The sequence below is a fragment of the Bos grunniens genome, chromosome 7 (assembly GCF_055505025.1).
Source record: "Bos grunniens cultivar Pamir isolate PY7600 chromosome 7, Bosgru_T2T1.0, whole genome shotgun sequence".
In the NCBI taxonomy this organism is placed as follows: Eukaryota; Metazoa; Chordata; class Mammalia; order Artiodactyla; family Bovidae; genus Bos; species Bos grunniens.
The window spans coordinates 5395529-5411774 of record NC_141171.1 but is presented as its reverse complement, the minus strand read 5'-3'; the positions used below and the strand labels follow the sequence as shown (position 1 = coordinate 5411774).

Below are 16246 nucleotides of genomic sequence, written 5' to 3'. Positions count from 1 at the left end.
TGCTAGGCTCTAGAGAAATGGAGAGGGTCAAAGTGCCAATTGAGGGAGGGGTTCAAGCAGAGCAAATTTTCCCTATGGGACCGTGCAACCTTGAAAGTAACCCCAGTTCTGTGGGTGAGTGAGCTCCCCTTAGCTCAGGGTACAAAAGCACAACAGGGGTCTGAACGCTGGGCCCCTGCTCCCAGCTGTGTGGCCTCAGTTTCCCTACCTGTCCTAGGGAGACATTAACAGTTTATGGTCAGCGGAAAGTGCCCCACAAAGCAGGGGGGAAGGGGGCATTTGGGAGCCTCCCCCCAGCCCCGAGCAGCCACCTAAGTGTCCTGTCCACAGGGCGGAACGGGTGCGGGTCCTGCCCGCCCCAGGTCTGGGGGCGGAGTCTCGCCGACCCGGAGCCCAATAAATCCGCCGCCCGCCGCCGGCGGGAGCTGCCCCTTTAAGCCCCACCAAGACCTCCTGCTGTCAGCCCTGAGCACAGCTCCCAAGGACGGGGACAGACGTCCGGGCGGGGGGACGTACCGCTTGCACCGGGCGCCTGGACGGAGCGAGAGACCAGGTGGACGGACAGACAGACGCGAAGACGAAGAGGGGTGACAGGGAGGCAGAGGAGCTGCAGCGAGGAGCCAGTTTTCTCGCCCAGGGAGCCCCGGGCCGCGGGGGCCCAAAGGGGACAGGCGCGCAGTGTCGCTGCCGCCGCTGAGCATCCTGCTACCTGCGCGCTGTCTTGCCTCCTCGGCCGCTGCCAACTTCCCTCAGCCGAGACACGCGGGGTGGCTGGAAGGGGCCGAGGACGCACCTCATGGCCACCGTCGAGGCAAAGGAGCGGGCCACGTTCGGAGCCTGGGACTACGGGGTCTTCGCCCTTATGCTACTGGTGTCTACCGGCATCGGGCTGTGGGTCGGGGTAGCGCGAGGCGGGCAGCGCAGCGCCGAGGACTTCTTCACTGGGGGTCGGCGCCTGTCCGCCCTGCCGGTGGGCCTCTCGCTGGCCGCCAGCTTCATGTCGGCGGTCCAGGTGCTGGGGGTGCCAGCCGAGGCCTACCGCTATGGCCTCAAGTTCCTCTGGATGTGCCTGGGACAGCTGCTCAACTCTCTGCTCACTGCCCTGCTCTTCCTGCCGGTCTTCTACCGCCTGGGCCTCACCAGCACCTACGAGGTACTGGGCAGGGACCCGGAGGGCCTGAGGACCTGCCTGACTGTGAACGCGGGGACGCGGCAGGGGAGGCCCTAAGGCTCTGAACCGTGGTGCAGGGGGCCGCAGGCGGGCTCCCGGGTGCTGTAACTGGGGAGCCTCCGAGATGGACAGGTGGGGAGGGTTCTGGGAAGAAGCCGCAGGCAGTGAGGCCGGGGCAGGAAAGAGGAAGAGGAGCCGGCGTCCGGGTTCTCTTTGGTGGAAACTTGCTCAGGGCGGAGCCAGGCTCGGCCAGGGGCGCGCTCACACGTGAACAGGCACACCCCTACCCCCCCGCCCCGCAAGCCTGGGCTTGCGTCCACCCGAGTGACTGCCTGGAGGCAGGCTCCGGATTCGCAATCCCGCTTCCCCGCAGCTTGCTTCCTACCTTCCTCGAGGGGTTGCCTCTCCGCTCGGGTTGCCCAAGACCTCGCTCCAGGGCAGTGAGCACGAAGATTACAATCTTGACCGGTCGTACAGTAGACAGCCAGTCACAGGCACTGTCTGTATCTTGCGAAAGTTGACTCAGAGCGGCGGCAGCCCCAGGGGAACGATCAGACATGCGTGGGAGCGTGTGGGACCAACGTGTGCACTCTTGATGGTGCAGTCCTACGGGTACACGCCCTATGCACAGGCGCGGGGATGGCGAGTGTGCACAAGTGTGTGCAGATAGATTGGAAAGGATGCTTGGCGGGAGCCCTCCGCCCCCCTCTCCCCCGTGGGCAAGAGTGTGGAGTTGGCCTCCTGTGGGCGGGCAGAAGCCAAGAGGGCGGGTGAAGGACCCAGAAGCCTCGGGTCCCTGAATGGGGACTCTCCAGGTGACCACGAGCCCTCGGCTTCTCCTTGTAGTACCTGGAGATGCGCTTCAGCCGGGCTGTGCGGCTCTGCGGGACTCTGCAGTACCTGGTGGCTACAGTGAGTGGCCTCGGCCCCGCACTCGCCCCCAGGGTCCAGCTCGGGTCAAATATCGGGTGGTTACGCCCACAACCCTGCTCCCACCCCTCACGACCCCACTCCCACTCTACAAAGCCTTGTCCAGGCCCCACCCACAATCCTCCTGGCCCCGCCCTAGGAGGCTCTATTTGCAAGTCTGGCCCACCGGCCTCTCACAGACCTCCTACCTGACCCCATCCCGATCCCGCGTGGCCCGGCCCATCTGCCCTCAGTCAAGTACCCCAACCGGCCTCCTCCCCCTAGCTCCTTCCTAATACCCTCTTCGCACAGGTGCCCCCCAACCTCCCGGCCCTTGCCCTCTATCTGCAGATGCTGTATACCGGCATAGTGATCTACGCCCCCGCGCTCATCCTGAACCAAGGTTTGAATGGGCGGGGGTGGGAAGGGGTGGTGGCGGGAAGGAACAAAGGCTTAGAGACTTGCCGGGGTGAGGGACAGCTCTAGGAGAGAAGAATCCTACTTGACTCCCCAAAAGGCCCCAGGACAGTGAAAGCCAAGCTTTCCGCCTGCAAATTGACCTAACAGGAGGGTTTCCTTGCAGTGACAGGGCTGGACATCTGGGCATCGCTCCTGTCTACCGGAATCATCTGCACCTTCTACACTACTGTGGTGAATGTCCCTCTACCCCACCCCACGTGGGCTGCATGCCCACTGAGTGGGAGAGCCCCTGGGCAGGCCCATTCACTTCCCTCCCTTCCCTTTCTCCAGAGGAAGACTGTGTCCCAACTGGGCCTACTTCCTCATCTTTATTATGAAAGGTGATTTGAAAGGCTTATTGCTGAAAGTCCAAGGATAAGGCATGGCTGGATCCAGGGACTACAACAGAGCCCTCTGTGTTCCCTCCCATCTGTTAAGAACCTCATTAGCTCTGGGCTTTCATCCCTTTGGGCTTTATTCTAGCAGAAAGTGAGTTCCTGTTTCAGGATGGACTGACTGAAGTCCCAGGAGGGTTCTGTCTGGCTGGCACTGGTATTCAGTGAAGGATGAGCCATTCGCAGAGGTTTGGGGAGCTAGGATGTTCTGTTGGCTATTCCTGGAGTTGGGAGCAAGATTAGCCTCACCTGAATGACCTGGAAGTGCGGAAGGAAACCGAGGAGCTGCCAAGGGAAGGCAAAGATGTGAAGGCTGGACGGGTAAAAACAACAGCTAATAATAACAGCAGTAGTAATAATGATAATAATAGTGGCAGCCATCACTCACTGAACACTTGTATGTGACAGATGCTCATCCAAATATTTTTCTTGTATTAATTAATTTATTCCTTGCAATGATACCCCAAAGAAGGTACTATTATTAACCCATTTTACAGATGAGGAAACTGAGGCAGAGAAGACCATTGGTCCCAGCCACTACTGGAGGCCAGGCCAAATCCCCGCCAGGTCCCCCATCTGACTCCTCCTCCCTCCCACCTCTGCTCTGCCCTACAGGCCGCAGACAGATCCCCATCTGACCCCCTATCTCCCTCTCTGTCACACCTTGCAGGGCGGCATGAAGGCTGTGATCTGGACCGACGTATTTCAGGTCTTAGTGATGCTGAGTGGTTTCTGGGTTGTCCTGGCTCGTGGAACTGCGCTCGTGGGTGGACCTGGGCAAGTACTCGAGCTTGCCAAGAACCACTCCCGGATCAACCTGATGGAGTACGTGAAAATGTAGAGGAAGATATGGCAGAGTGATGGAGCTGGCATCTCTGCCCTGGGAGAAGCCAGCCAATGGCACCTCCCCCAGGAAGCCCTTCCTGCTCCCCTCCCCAAACAGAAAATCTAGACAACACCCTGGCTCCCCCTCTCTGGGAATTGAAGGCTCTCTGAGATCCCAGTTAAGCACAGAAAAAAAATGTTTTTTTTGATACATGCGGATGACTCAATAAACCCATGAAATTTTAGTCTGGCAAACTCCTGTTCACACTTCAAAACCTAGCCCCAAATGTCCCTTTAAGACCCATCAGGTCCAGAATAGGCATCTGGGGCAACTTGGGAGGGAGAAGTCAGCGTAGCATTCCCACATGGCTGACTTGCCCCGTCCTCATCCAGCTTTGACCTGGACCCGAGGAGCCGCTACACATTCTGGACTTTTGTTGTGGGTGGCACGTTGGTGTGGCTCTCCATGTACGGGGTGAACCAAGCACAGGTGCAGCGCTATGTGGCCTGTCGCACGGAGAAGCAAGCCAAGCTGTGAGTATTTGGCAGGGTGCCTCTGGGATGTGCCGGCCCCTGCCTGCAACCCTGAGACCACCTCGCCCCTCCAGGGCCGTGCTCATCAACCAGCTGGGCCTGTTCCTGATCGTGTCCAGCGCTGCGGCCTGTGGTGTCGTCATGTTCACGTTCTACCTTGACTGTGACCCTCTCCTGGCGGGGCGCATCTCTGCCCCAGACCAGGTGAGTCTGGTCCAGGCTCCTAGGCCACTCCTATCCACCCACCCCCACTGTGAGCCTCTGGGTGAGTCTCTGGGGGTGAAGCTGGAAAAGTATTCCTAGTGGAGAGATAGTCTGTGCAAATGTCCAGAGGCAGGGAAGAACTCAACACAGAGGAGGATCTGGGAGGTGAGGCAGTGTTATGGGGGAGGGGAGGGGCATTTCAGACTCCCTGAGGGATATCAAGGAGGCCATGGGACCACAGTTCAGCATGAAATGATGACACTGCCAGTAACGACCAGCTCTCACGTTCCAAGTACCTACACTGTGCCTCACGCCTCTTCACGAGCACTTAGTTTCCCATCAAAATCTTTCAACATGTGATGAGGCCAAGACTGCCATGGCCCTTGATTTACAGATGAGGAAACTGAGGCAGGAGATCAGAAGTAAAGCAATTTCCTGAGGTCCACAGGCAAGTCAGGGGTAGCACCAAGGCCAGGACCCAGACGTGCTCACTCTGGGGGGAGCTCTGACCATGGGGTTCAGAGTCCATGGGGTCGGATCCCAGACTGCCTGTGTAACCTCAAGCAAGGAGTGACCCCCTTTGGCCTGACTGGCTTCATCAGTAAAGTGGGAATGACTCAGGATTGCAGAGTCAGTCAACAAACATGCGCTGAGTGCCCACTGTGAGTCTGGTCTGCACTGGGTGTTGGGAATGTGCAGTGTGAGGACAGGTAGATGCCCTCACCCTTGGGGCATTGCTGTCCTGGAGGTTGACCCCTGACTCCCTTCAGTACATGCCCCTGCTGGTGCTGGACATCTTTGAGGACCTGCCTGGAGTCCCTGGGCTCTTTCTGGCCTGTGCCTACAGTGGCACCCTCAGGTGAGTGACCCTGCTCTCTCACTTGGCCACATCTGAGCCCCTGGGGCCTTGTTGTAATGTTCTGAGCATGTCCAGCGTTTACTGCTCAGTCCCCAGTAAGTGGGGTCTAGTGGAAGGCATACCCTGGGCACAAGGAGCCCAGATCCGGGATCTTTACCCCTGTTGCGCAGCAGGGTTACACTCAATTCCTTTCCCTTTCTTCTTTCTGTCCTCCCTCCCTCAAACAAATGTTTGTCGAGCACCTACAGGGCAGGTACTGCTGTTCTGAATACTGGGGCACAGCTGTGACCAAGCGGTCCCCGACTCCTGCCCTTGGGCCTCACACTCTGGCAGTTTCAGATCTCCCCTGACTTCTGGTCGCATCGCTGCTCCTGCTGTGACCACAGTCTATGTGGCTCTTCTCTGCACCCCATCACTGCTTTGTAATGAGACGTGTCATTCATGTCCTCAGTCATGGGTGTCCTTGCTCCCATGAGGGTATCTCAGGTCTGCGGGGAGAGTGGGGAGGCGGACCTCTCCTCTGCTCTTGAAGGATTCTGTTGCCCAGGCTTCTGCCCTTGGGCTGGGCTGGGTCCTGGCAGGCCAGTTGGTGTGGGTAGCTGGGGGCCTCCTCAAGCAGGTAAGCCCTGGGGGCAAGAGGTGGCCAGTCCCTGAGGACACCCCTCCTTTGTACTCCCCTGTTCCAGCACTGCATCCACCAGCATCAATGCCATGGCTGCCGTCACGGTGGAGGACCTCATCAAACCTCGGCTGCCGAGCCTGGCCCCTCGAAGACTGGTCATCATCTCCAAGGGGCTCTGTGAGTTGGGGGGACCTGGGTGGGGGGCCGGGGCAGCCTCTCCCCACTGACAGAGCCATCCCCATCCGCTACAGCGCTCATCTACGGCTCAGCTTGTCTCACCGTGGCGGCTCTGTCGTCCCTGCTGGGGGGCGGTGTCCTCCAGGTAAGTACCCCACCCCCTCCAATCTTCCCAAGAGGTGAGGCATCATCACTTTGAGACTCAGAGAAGGTTATACATGTCGATGGCAGAACTGAGTTCTGACACGCCACCAGCAGGATAGCCACCGCCTGGCCTGAAACAGGGATGCTGGGAGGTGGGAGTAGTGACCTAGCAGCAGAAGGGCCTCCTCCTGGCATGGCCACGGAACCAGATTTGTCAGGAGAGAGAATCCGCATCTTTGGGAGAGAGAGAAGAATAGGGGATCCCTTCCCCTTTAGAGAAACGGAGGCATAGAGGAGTCTCAAGACCGCCAGTGGAGTTCCCCAGGTCTTCCTTTCCCAGCGGGTAAACTGAGGCTAGGAAAGGTGGGACGACTCTGCCTTCGGTCGCCCTCGCACCCACTCTCCCAGGGCTCCTTCACCGTCATGGGCGTCATCAGCGGCCCTCTCCTCGGAGCCTTCATCCTGGGGATGTTCGTCCCCACCTGCAACACACCGGTGAGTATTAATAGGCGGGTGAGGGACGAGGAGTGCCAGGGGGTCAGCGTCGACCCCCGCTGACACTGGGCCCCTCACCAGGGCGTCCTGTCCGGGCTGGCAGTGGGCTTGGCGCTGTCGCTGTGGGTGGCCGTGGGCGCCACTCTGTACCCGCCTAGCGCGCAGTCCATGGGGGTCCTTCCGTCGTCAGCATCCGGCTGTGCTGTGCCCTCAGCCAACGCCTCTGGTCTCCTGGACCCTCTTCTCACTGCCAACGCCTCCAGCAGGGTCTCCAGGTAAACTCTGAGCGGGGAAGCGAGGCCAGAGAGAGTGTGGTTGCGGAGGGATCCTGAAGCGGAGTCCCTGCTGGGAAGGAGAAGATGCGGGGCGGGGCTTGGGTATGGGGAGTAGGGCGTTCCCCGCAGAAGGAAGAGAAAGTGCGAAGTCTCTGAGGCCAGGGTTCAGTGTATGCTTTCCAACTATGGTGAGGTTAGAGTGGATTTAATGGCAGAAGAAAGGATAGGAGATGAGGTTCAACCAGAGAAATTGGATTCTTTTTAAACTGTGATATCATTTACAGACCAAAGTAGCCATTTAACAGCGGTTTCTAGTATATTCACCAGGTTATCCAACCATCACCACTATCTCAAGAACATTTTCATTACCTCAAAAACAAAAAAGACAAAAGCCCCAAACCCTGTACAATTTAGCAGTCACTGCCCATTTTCACCTCCCTCTAGCCCCTGACTTCCCTGGAGGCTCAGACGGTAAAGAATCGGCCTGCAATGCGGAAGACATGGGTTCAGTCCCTGGGACGGGAAGATCCCCTGGAGAAGCGAATGGCTACCTAGTCCAGTATTCTGGCCTGGAGAATTCTATGGACTGTGTAATCCATGGGGTCACAAATGGTGGGACAGGACTGAGCGACTTTCACTTCTAGCCCCAGGCAACCATTAATCTACTTTCTGTCGCTATGGCCTTGCCTGCCGAGGACGTTGGTATAAATGCAATTGTGCACCATACGGCCGGTTGTGCCCAGCTTCCTTCACTCAGAAGGATGTTTTTAAGGGTTGTCCACACTGGAGTGTGTCCCAGTGCTTCATTCTTTTATGACCTCATAGTATTTCACTATAGGGATGGACCAGTTTGGTTTATCCTTCATCAGTCGATGGGCATTTGGGTAGTTTCTACTTTTTGGTGAGTGTGACTGGTGCTGCTATGAACGTTTGTGTACAGGTGCTGGTGTGGACATATGTTTTCTTTTTTCTTGGTATATACCTAGGAGTAGAATTGCTGCATCATATGGTAATTCTATATTTAGCGTTTAAGAAACCACTAGATTATTTTGCATAGCCACTGCATCATTTTACATTCCTACCAGAAATATATAAAGATTCCAACTTCTCCACATCCTTGCCAATACTTATTATTATCCCCTTCCTTTTTCTGAATTGTAACCATCCTACTGGGTATGAAATAATACTGGTTGTGGTTTCGATTTGCATTTCCCTAATGACTAATGATGTTGACAGTCTTTTCATGTGCTTCTTGGCCATACTTGTATCTTCTTTGGACAAATGTCTTCTCAAATCCCTTGCTCATTTTTAAATTGGGTCATCTGTCTTTACATATTGAGTTCTAATTTATATGTTCTTTATATCTTTATTCTTGATATTAGATCTTTATCAGATGTATGATTTGCAAATGTCTTCTCCCATTCTCTGGGTTATCTTTTCATTCTGTTGACAGTATCCTTTGATACACAAAAGTTTTCCATTTGGATAAAGTCCAATTTATCCTTTTTTTTTTTCTTTTTTACTGGAGTCGGTTTCCATTTCCTGCTCAAGGGGATCTTCCTGACCCAGGGATCAAACCTGCGCCTCCTGCATTGGCAGGCGTGTTCTTCACCACTGAGCCACCTGGGAAGCCCCTCTGTGATTGTTCTGTTTGGCCATGTTGTACTGCTTGCGAGATCTTAGTTCCCTGACTAGGGGTTAGACACAAGCCCTCAGTAGTTAAAGTGTGGAATCCTAACCACTAGACGGTCAGGGAATTACCTCCGTTTTCTTTGGTTGCTTGAGCTTTTGGTGTCATATCTAAGAAAGTATTGCCAAACCCATGGTCATAAAGATTCATACCTGTTTTCTTCTTAGAGCTTAATTTGGTTTGATTCTGAGGGTGATAAGCAGAAGCAGGAGGCAGCCTGAGGTACATTTTATTTGTATGTGCTCAGTCATGTCCAACTCTTTGCAACTGTAGCAGACTGTAGTGTGCCACGGAATTCTCCAGGCAGGAATACTGGAGTGGGTTGCCATTTTCTCCTCCAGGGGATCCTGACCTAGGGATGAAACCCACGTCTCTTGCACCTCCTGCACTGGCAGGCAGATTCTTTTTTTTTTTTTGGCAGGCAGATTCTTTACTGAGCCACCTAGGAAGCCCTGAGTTACGTTTTAGTAATGTTCCTCTGCTTGTGTGTAGACATTGCCTGAAGGTGTTGGTGGGATAGCAAGAAGGAAGGAGAATTGGCATACGTCCAGACAAGCAATCATGAAGGACTGGGCTGGGTTGTGAGAGTGTAGACAGGAGGAAGCAAATGAAATGGATTTTAGATTCATGCTCATCTCTCTCTCTCTTAGCTTGGAAATGGACCCTGATCAGCAAACCTTAGCTGACAACTTCTATGCCATTTCCTATCTCTATTACGGTGCCTTGGGCACAGTGTGCACTGTGCTATGTGGAGCCCTTGTCAGCTGCCTGACGGGTAAGGAGGGTATATGGCATCCTTAGAGGTCACCCTGTCCACCTTCTGCCTCTAGGACCCGCAGGGAGGGGGAGGAGGACCGTTCTGTCAGTCAGGCGGCCACTGTATACTGGCCGCATCTGCACCCTTTTGCTGCATCGCCTTCATGACACCCTCCACCTTGTGGGATTTGTCCTATTTTGCAAAGGCAGAAACTGAGGCATCCCCTTTCCACCTCTCTATTCTCTCTTCAGCTCCAAAGATAATGTCTTTGCTGGAGGATGTGGGATGGTGGGGGAGGGGTCACAAGACGCTGTCCTTGGTGCTGAAATATCTTTTCCCCGAAGTCTTGGCAACTCCATGCCCTTCTGGAAACTCTGAATCCTGTCAAGAAGTGGAAAGAGATTAAAAGAAATCAATAGTGATAAGAATACCTATTCTTTCTTCCTGAGTCTCAGACTTTCCATTCACCAGGGCTCTACTGGGTCCTTCTCCAAGTTCGGCAATATTCTAGACACTGGGGACACAGCAGCAAATGGAGCCATGTGTTGGACCTCCTGGCCACCCACTCTTGTCTATTACAACCTCTCACTGTGTAGATGAGAAAGTGAGACCCAGAGAAGGGCAGAGACTTGCCAGTGTCCCCAGTGGGTCACTGTCAGATCTGGGTTTGGAAGCCATCAGAGATCCCCCTTTTCCTCCCCAGGGCTTGGTGTCCAGTTTTCTTGCCACCCTCCCTAAATAACTCCATTTTCTCTCTGCCCCCTCAGGCCCCACCAAGCGCAGTGCCCTGGGTCCCGGTCTACTCTGGTGGGACCTCATGCGGCAGACAGCATCAGTGGCCCCCAAGGAAGAGGTGGCCACCCTGGATGATGGTTTGATGAAGGTCAGTCTCAGGGCTGGGATCCCAGAGCAGGGGGAGGGGCAGTGAAGTGGCTTCAGGTGCTCTGTTTGTGACCTTAACTCAGGGAAGTGACATGGTGAGTCACCGTCTTCTTTCTCAACTTCTTACCGCCAGTGGAAAGGCACAGTTGGGAGCTAGTACGTCTTCAACGCTTTCTATTACTCACTTTAACAAGGACTGAGCAGACTTTCATACTCTTTATTTTCATTGTATCTGTTTTTACAAATACCTCCGGTCTATGACAAGTGAAACTGGCTTGCCTTTCAGTTATTGACATAAAGTCTGTCCTGAAAATAAAATTGCTTAATTCAAACGTGAGTCAACTTAGAAAAAAATCTTACATAAGAAACAGGATAGGGGGTAGACCAACATTGACCAGAGCCGTGTGGTTGCTATGGGAATGCCCTGAGTTTAGGAAACACTGTCCCTGGGGGGTCTGACCCAAGTCTGCTCCTGCTTTGGATTCCCCATTTCATTCCCTTATTCATTAAGCACTAGCTGTGTACCCAGACATGCTCTGGCAGGAGCAGAAGGAAGCTAAAGCAAGAAAGGAATAGGGTCTAAGCAGGTGGTGAGTATTAGGAAGAAAATAAAACAGGATATGGTGATGGGGGTGGCCTCTTGGATGAGGTGACGTTATTAATGTCCAGAATGAGAAGGAGACAACTACTGGGAAATCTGAGTGAAGGAGGAGGGCACAGCAGGTGCAAAGGTCCTGAGGTCAGAGCAGACTCAATGGTGAGGGCAGGGATTTGGGATTTGAAGTGTTTTAAAGCTTCCTCCAGCTGCTGTGGGGAAATAATTTGTTTTCTTGAAGAATAGGTGGAGTCAGAGAAAGGAGAGGTAGAGGCATCCATGGACGCACGGACAGGCTTGACCATAGGTGACACAGCCGTGGGGGAGAGAAGTGGGTCGAGGTTTTGGAGGCAGAAGGGACAGGACTTGCCAAGGTGATATTGTGCCACTCTTCCCAGGCTCTGTCCTCCCAGAGCTTCTGTCCCCATCTGGAGAATATCTGAGCTGACACGGCAGAAATGGGGGCTCTGACAGTGACTTTCTTCTCTCCTTCCCCCAGGGTGCTGAGGAGTTGCCTGCTGGAACCAAGAGGCCTTCTGACTTTCTGCCCACCGATGAGTACCATCTGCTTTACCTGGGTCAGAAGGAGGTGAATGGGGCTGGTTCCAGGCCACCAGGCAGTGAACATGACAAAGGTCTTGACCTGAAGGAGACAGACCTCTGAACCAGTTGGGGACTGACCACCTGGGATGGGACCTCAGGGGGCCCATCCCAGACCATAGGTCAATGGCCCTGGGCTCTGATTGGTTAGGTCACATCATATGCAAATAAACTTGGGGCTGCACAACCCCGCCCTATGGGAAGAGGTGAAGCCCCACTTCCAGAATATCATCTGATCCTGCCTCCTGCTTCCAGCCAGCCCCAAGTCTTAGATGCTATACCCCTGCCCATTCTCCCAAAACAGCCAGAGTTTTCTCTACCTATAAGAGAAAGAGGTTGGAGTCCCCTCTGGACAACATAGGAAACCCCCAGGCCCAACATTGGCGTCTGAGAAAGACCCCAGGTCTTCCTGGGAGATATCTGAACCTTAACAATGATTTTGGAGGTCCTCAGGCCCAAATTTCTGTAACTCACTTCACAGATAGGGCAGTTGAGGCCTGCAAAGGACCACTGACTTGGCCAAGGTCACAGAACAAAACAGACTCATTGAGAGCTGGAGGTCAACTCTCCCTCCTTCATCTCCTCCTTGTTTTCCTCCCTTTGGCCTCTGATCTTGGGAGCAGAAAGACAGGAGAAAGGAGAAATAAGGTTGTCAGCCTTCCTTCTGTGTCTGGACACTTTTACCCATCTCATCCATTAAGGACCATGGACCAACTTTACAGAGGAAGAAACTGAGGCTCAGCAAGTCCAGTCGGGGAAGGGACAGGCCTGGGTGCTGCGTGATACTGAGGCTCCATCAATGACATGTCACTGATGTACAGAGTAAGATGGGCCAGGTGAGCTCACATACCAGAGACACGTCTGACTGTCTGGCCCTTGGTTGGAGTCTTCATCCACACACATCAAATAAATGGACTCTTGATGTTCTGTCCTCTCTGAAAAATCATTCTGGCTGTTACCTTAAATCTCCACAGTCAGATCTGAGTGCAAATCTCTGTATCTCTTGCCCCGAGCCTGCGAAGAATAAACCTGAGTATTTAAAAGCATCAGAGCAAGGTGATCACTCCTGTACCAGGGTGCATTATACTGTCCTTCCAGACACATAGCTCCCTCTCCCCTCCTGACTCACTCCTGAAGCCTCCCCTCCTCACCCCATCCATGCATCAGCCCTTTTCACTCCATCCATGCATCAGCTGCTAGGGTTTCTGAGAGCTGTCTGTACACACCTCTATCCATGCATCTGACATGGTTCCCATGGCCTCCAGGGAACCATGCTCTGCTCACTTAGAAGTTAGGGCCCCTGTACCAGGTTCAATATGGTACCCTCAAAATCCATGTCTACCTGGAAACTCAGAATGTGAACTCCATTGAAAATAGGGTCTTGGCAGGTATCCTTACTCGAATTAAGATAAGGTCATACTGGATTGGGATGGCCCTGAATCCAATGCCTGTGTCCTTATTAGAAGAGGAGAAAAGACACAGACACACAGGGAGGAAATCATGAGGACACAGAGGCAGAGATTAATGCACCTATAAGCCAAAGGATGCCAAGGATTCCTGGAGCCACCGGAAGCTGGGAGAGGGGTACAGGAGGGATTCTCTCTTAGAGCCTTCAGAAGAAGCATGGCCCTGCCAACATCGTGATTTCACACTTCAGGCTTCCAGTACTGCTTAAAAAAAGAATAGTTTCTATTGTTTTAAGTTGTGGCAACCTCAGGAAATGAATACATCCCTCCTGATCTCTCAGCAGCCTGAAACTCTCTGCAGGTTGTTTTATGGATACCTTTAGATTTGGACTTAAAAGTGACCATCACAAATTTTGAATCCATGACTGAATAAAGTGGGACAGACTTTGGGCTCACTGATGGTCCTTCCTCAAAGCAGAGCCTAGATTTGGAGAGGGGCAGTGGTTGGGGCTAAGGCTGCCTAATGCAGGCAGAACAAGCTGATCTGGCTGCTGTTTTAGACATCCAGCCATGTTGTCCTGGGTAGTTCATCCCTTAGTATTGCTGAATAATACTCCACTATATGGATGGACCACATTTTGTTCATTCATTCACTCACATTCATATTACTTCCAGCTTTTGGCTATTGCAAATAAAGTTGCTGCTAAGAACATTAGTGTACAAGTTTTCTAACACACACTTGAATTTCTCTTGGGTCAATTCCTAAGAATGAAATGGCTGGGTCCAGTGGTTGCTGCTGCTGCTGCTAAGTCGCTTCAGTCGTGTCTGACTCTGTGTGACCCCAGAGACGGCAGCCCACCAGGCTCCCCCGTCCCTGGGATTCTCCAGGTTGGAGTGGGTTGCCATTTCTTTCTCCAATGCATAAAAGTAAAAAGTGAAAGTGAAGTCGCTCAGTCATGTCCGACTCTTAGCGACCCCATGGACTGCAACCCACCAGGCTCCTCCGTCCATGGGATTTTCCAGGCAAGAGTACTGGAGTGGGGTGCCATTGCCTTCTCTGGGGGTCCAATGGTAGGTATATGTTTATTTAAGAAACTGTTGGGACTTCCTTGGTGGCTCAGTGGTAAAGAATCAGCTGCCAATGCAGGAGACACGAGTTCGATCCCTGGCCCGGGAAGATTCCACATGCCATGGGGTGACTAAGCCCGTGCCCCCCAACTAGTGAAGCCGGCCATCCTAGAGCCGGAGCTCTGCAACAAGAGCAGCCACTGCAATGAGAAGCAACAAAGAGTAGCCGCTGCTCGCCACAACTAGAGGAAGCCCAAGCGCAGCAACAAAGACCCAGCACAGCCAACAAATTAATCCATTTTTTAAACTGTCAAACTGTTTTCCAAAGTTGCTGATTCATTTTATGTCACAAACAAATGTATGAGTTTCAACTGCTCAAAATACTTGACAGAACTTACTCTGGTCCATCCTTTTAATTTTTCCCTTTCCAGTGGCTGTGAGGTAGTATCTCACGGCGGTGTTGATTCATATTCCCCTGATAACCGGAGATGTTGAACATCTTTTCACATGTTTGTTATTCATCCATGTAGTTTTGGCCAAGTGTTGTTCAAACTTTTGCCCAATTTTTTTTTTCTTTTGCCCAACTTTCAGTTAGATTTTTTATTTTCTTATTGCTGCAAAAATTATTTTTATATTCTGGATACAAGTTCTTCACTGGTTATATTTTCTTCCAACTTGTGTCTTGCCTCTTCAGTTGCTTAAGATTGCCTTTGAAAGATAAGAATTGTAGCTTTGCTTGACCAAAAATTATCTTTTTCTCCCCCTTTTTCTCTTTGTGGCAAAATTTACATAAAAGTCATGATTTTAACCATTTTATGGGTATAGTTCAGTGGCATTAAGTATCTTCACATCATGTACAATCACCACCATCCATCTCTAGAACTCTTTACTGATCTGAAACTGAAACTCTCTGACCATGGATACCAATTCCCCATTCTCCTCTCTGTCCAGCACCTGGTAGCCACCAGTATATTTTCTCTGTCTATGAGTTTGACTATTCTAGGAGTTCATTTAAGTGGAATCATATGTTATTTGGCCTTTCGTGTCTGCCTTATTTCATTTATAATAATGTCTTCAAGGTTCATTCATTCTGTAGCAAGCGTCAGAATTTCCTTCCATTTAAAGGCTGATTAATATTCAGTGGTATAGATATATACATTTCCTTTATATATATACACGATATACCATATTTTATTCATCCATTCATCCATCAGTAGACATCTGGCTTGTTTCCATCTTTTAGCTATTGTGAATAATACTGCTGTGACGTTAATAGCAAAATATCTTGTCAATATTTGCTTTCATTTCTTTTGGGTTTTTTACTCAGAATTAGAGAACTGAGGGCTTCCCTGGTGGCTCATTGGTAAAGAATCTGCTTTCAATGCAGGAAATCCTAGTTCAATCCTCGGGTTGGGAAGATCCCCTGGAGAAGGAAACGGCAGCCCATTCTGGTACTCTTGCCTGGGAAATCCCATGGACAGAGGAGCCTGTTGGGCTACAGTCCATGGAGTCACAAGAGTCACACATGACTTAGCAACTAAACCACCACCACCACCACCAGAAAACTGGATCATGTTGTAGTTCTGTTTAATTTTTTAAATACAGTTTTCATTCCTATTTTAAATACTGTTTACATTCCTGTCAAATATTAACAGACATAAAAGGAGAAATTGCCAGTAACACAATAATAGTAAGGAATTTTAACACCCCATTACACACCTGACATGTCATCCATGTAGAAAATTAATAAGAAAAATTGGCCTTTAGATATGTGGAATCTAAAAAATAAAGCAAGTGAATGAATATAAAAAACAGAAGGAGACTCATGTATATAGAAAACAAACTACTGATTACCAGTGGGGAGAGGGAAGGCGGGAAGGATAAGACAGGAGTGGAGTAGTAAGAAGTACAAACTAATATGTATAAAATAAATAAGCTACAAGGATATACCACAGGGATATAACCAATATTTTATAGCAACTCTAAATGGAGTATAATCTATAAAAAGTTTGAATCACCGTGTTGTACAGCTGAAACCAATATAATACTATAAACCAACCATACCTCAATAAGAAAAAAGGAAGTAATGCAACTTTTAAAAAACTTCCTTTTTCTGATTTGGGGGTGTTGATTTATGTCCTGCAATGTAAGGATTTCCTTTTCCATATCATATATTTGA

At 51.4% G+C, this 16246-nt stretch overlaps 1 protein-coding gene across 6 annotated transcripts; it reads left to right on the top strand.

Moving 5' to 3' along the window:
* The first annotated feature begins 427 nt into the window (after nt 1-427).
* Nucleotides 428-12639, top strand: SLC5A5 (solute carrier family 5 member 5). 6 transcript variants are annotated; one of them, XM_086408448.1, is made up of 16 exons: nt 428-1153; nt 2018-2083; nt 2432-2483; nt 2664-2731; nt 3605-3759; nt 4153-4293; nt 4368-4497; nt 5268-5356; nt 6043-6155; nt 6230-6300; nt 6708-6794; nt 6876-7069; nt 9410-9534; nt 10284-10399; nt 11493-11582; nt 12295-12639. In XM_086408448.1, the coding sequence occupies exons 1-16, from the start codon at nt 797-799 to the stop codon at nt 12394-12396; spliced, it is 1956 nt and encodes a 651-aa protein (XP_086264574.1). In that variant the 5' UTR covers nt 428-796; the 3' UTR covers nt 12397-12639. The 6 variants fall into 6 exon arrangements, with proteins under 6 accessions (XP_086264574.1, XP_086264572.1, XP_086264575.1 ...); XM_086408446.1 differs by having other exon boundaries at nt 6576-6794; XM_086408449.1 differs by having other exon boundaries at nt 11493-12520.
* Nucleotides 12640-16246: the final 3607 nt, after the last annotated feature.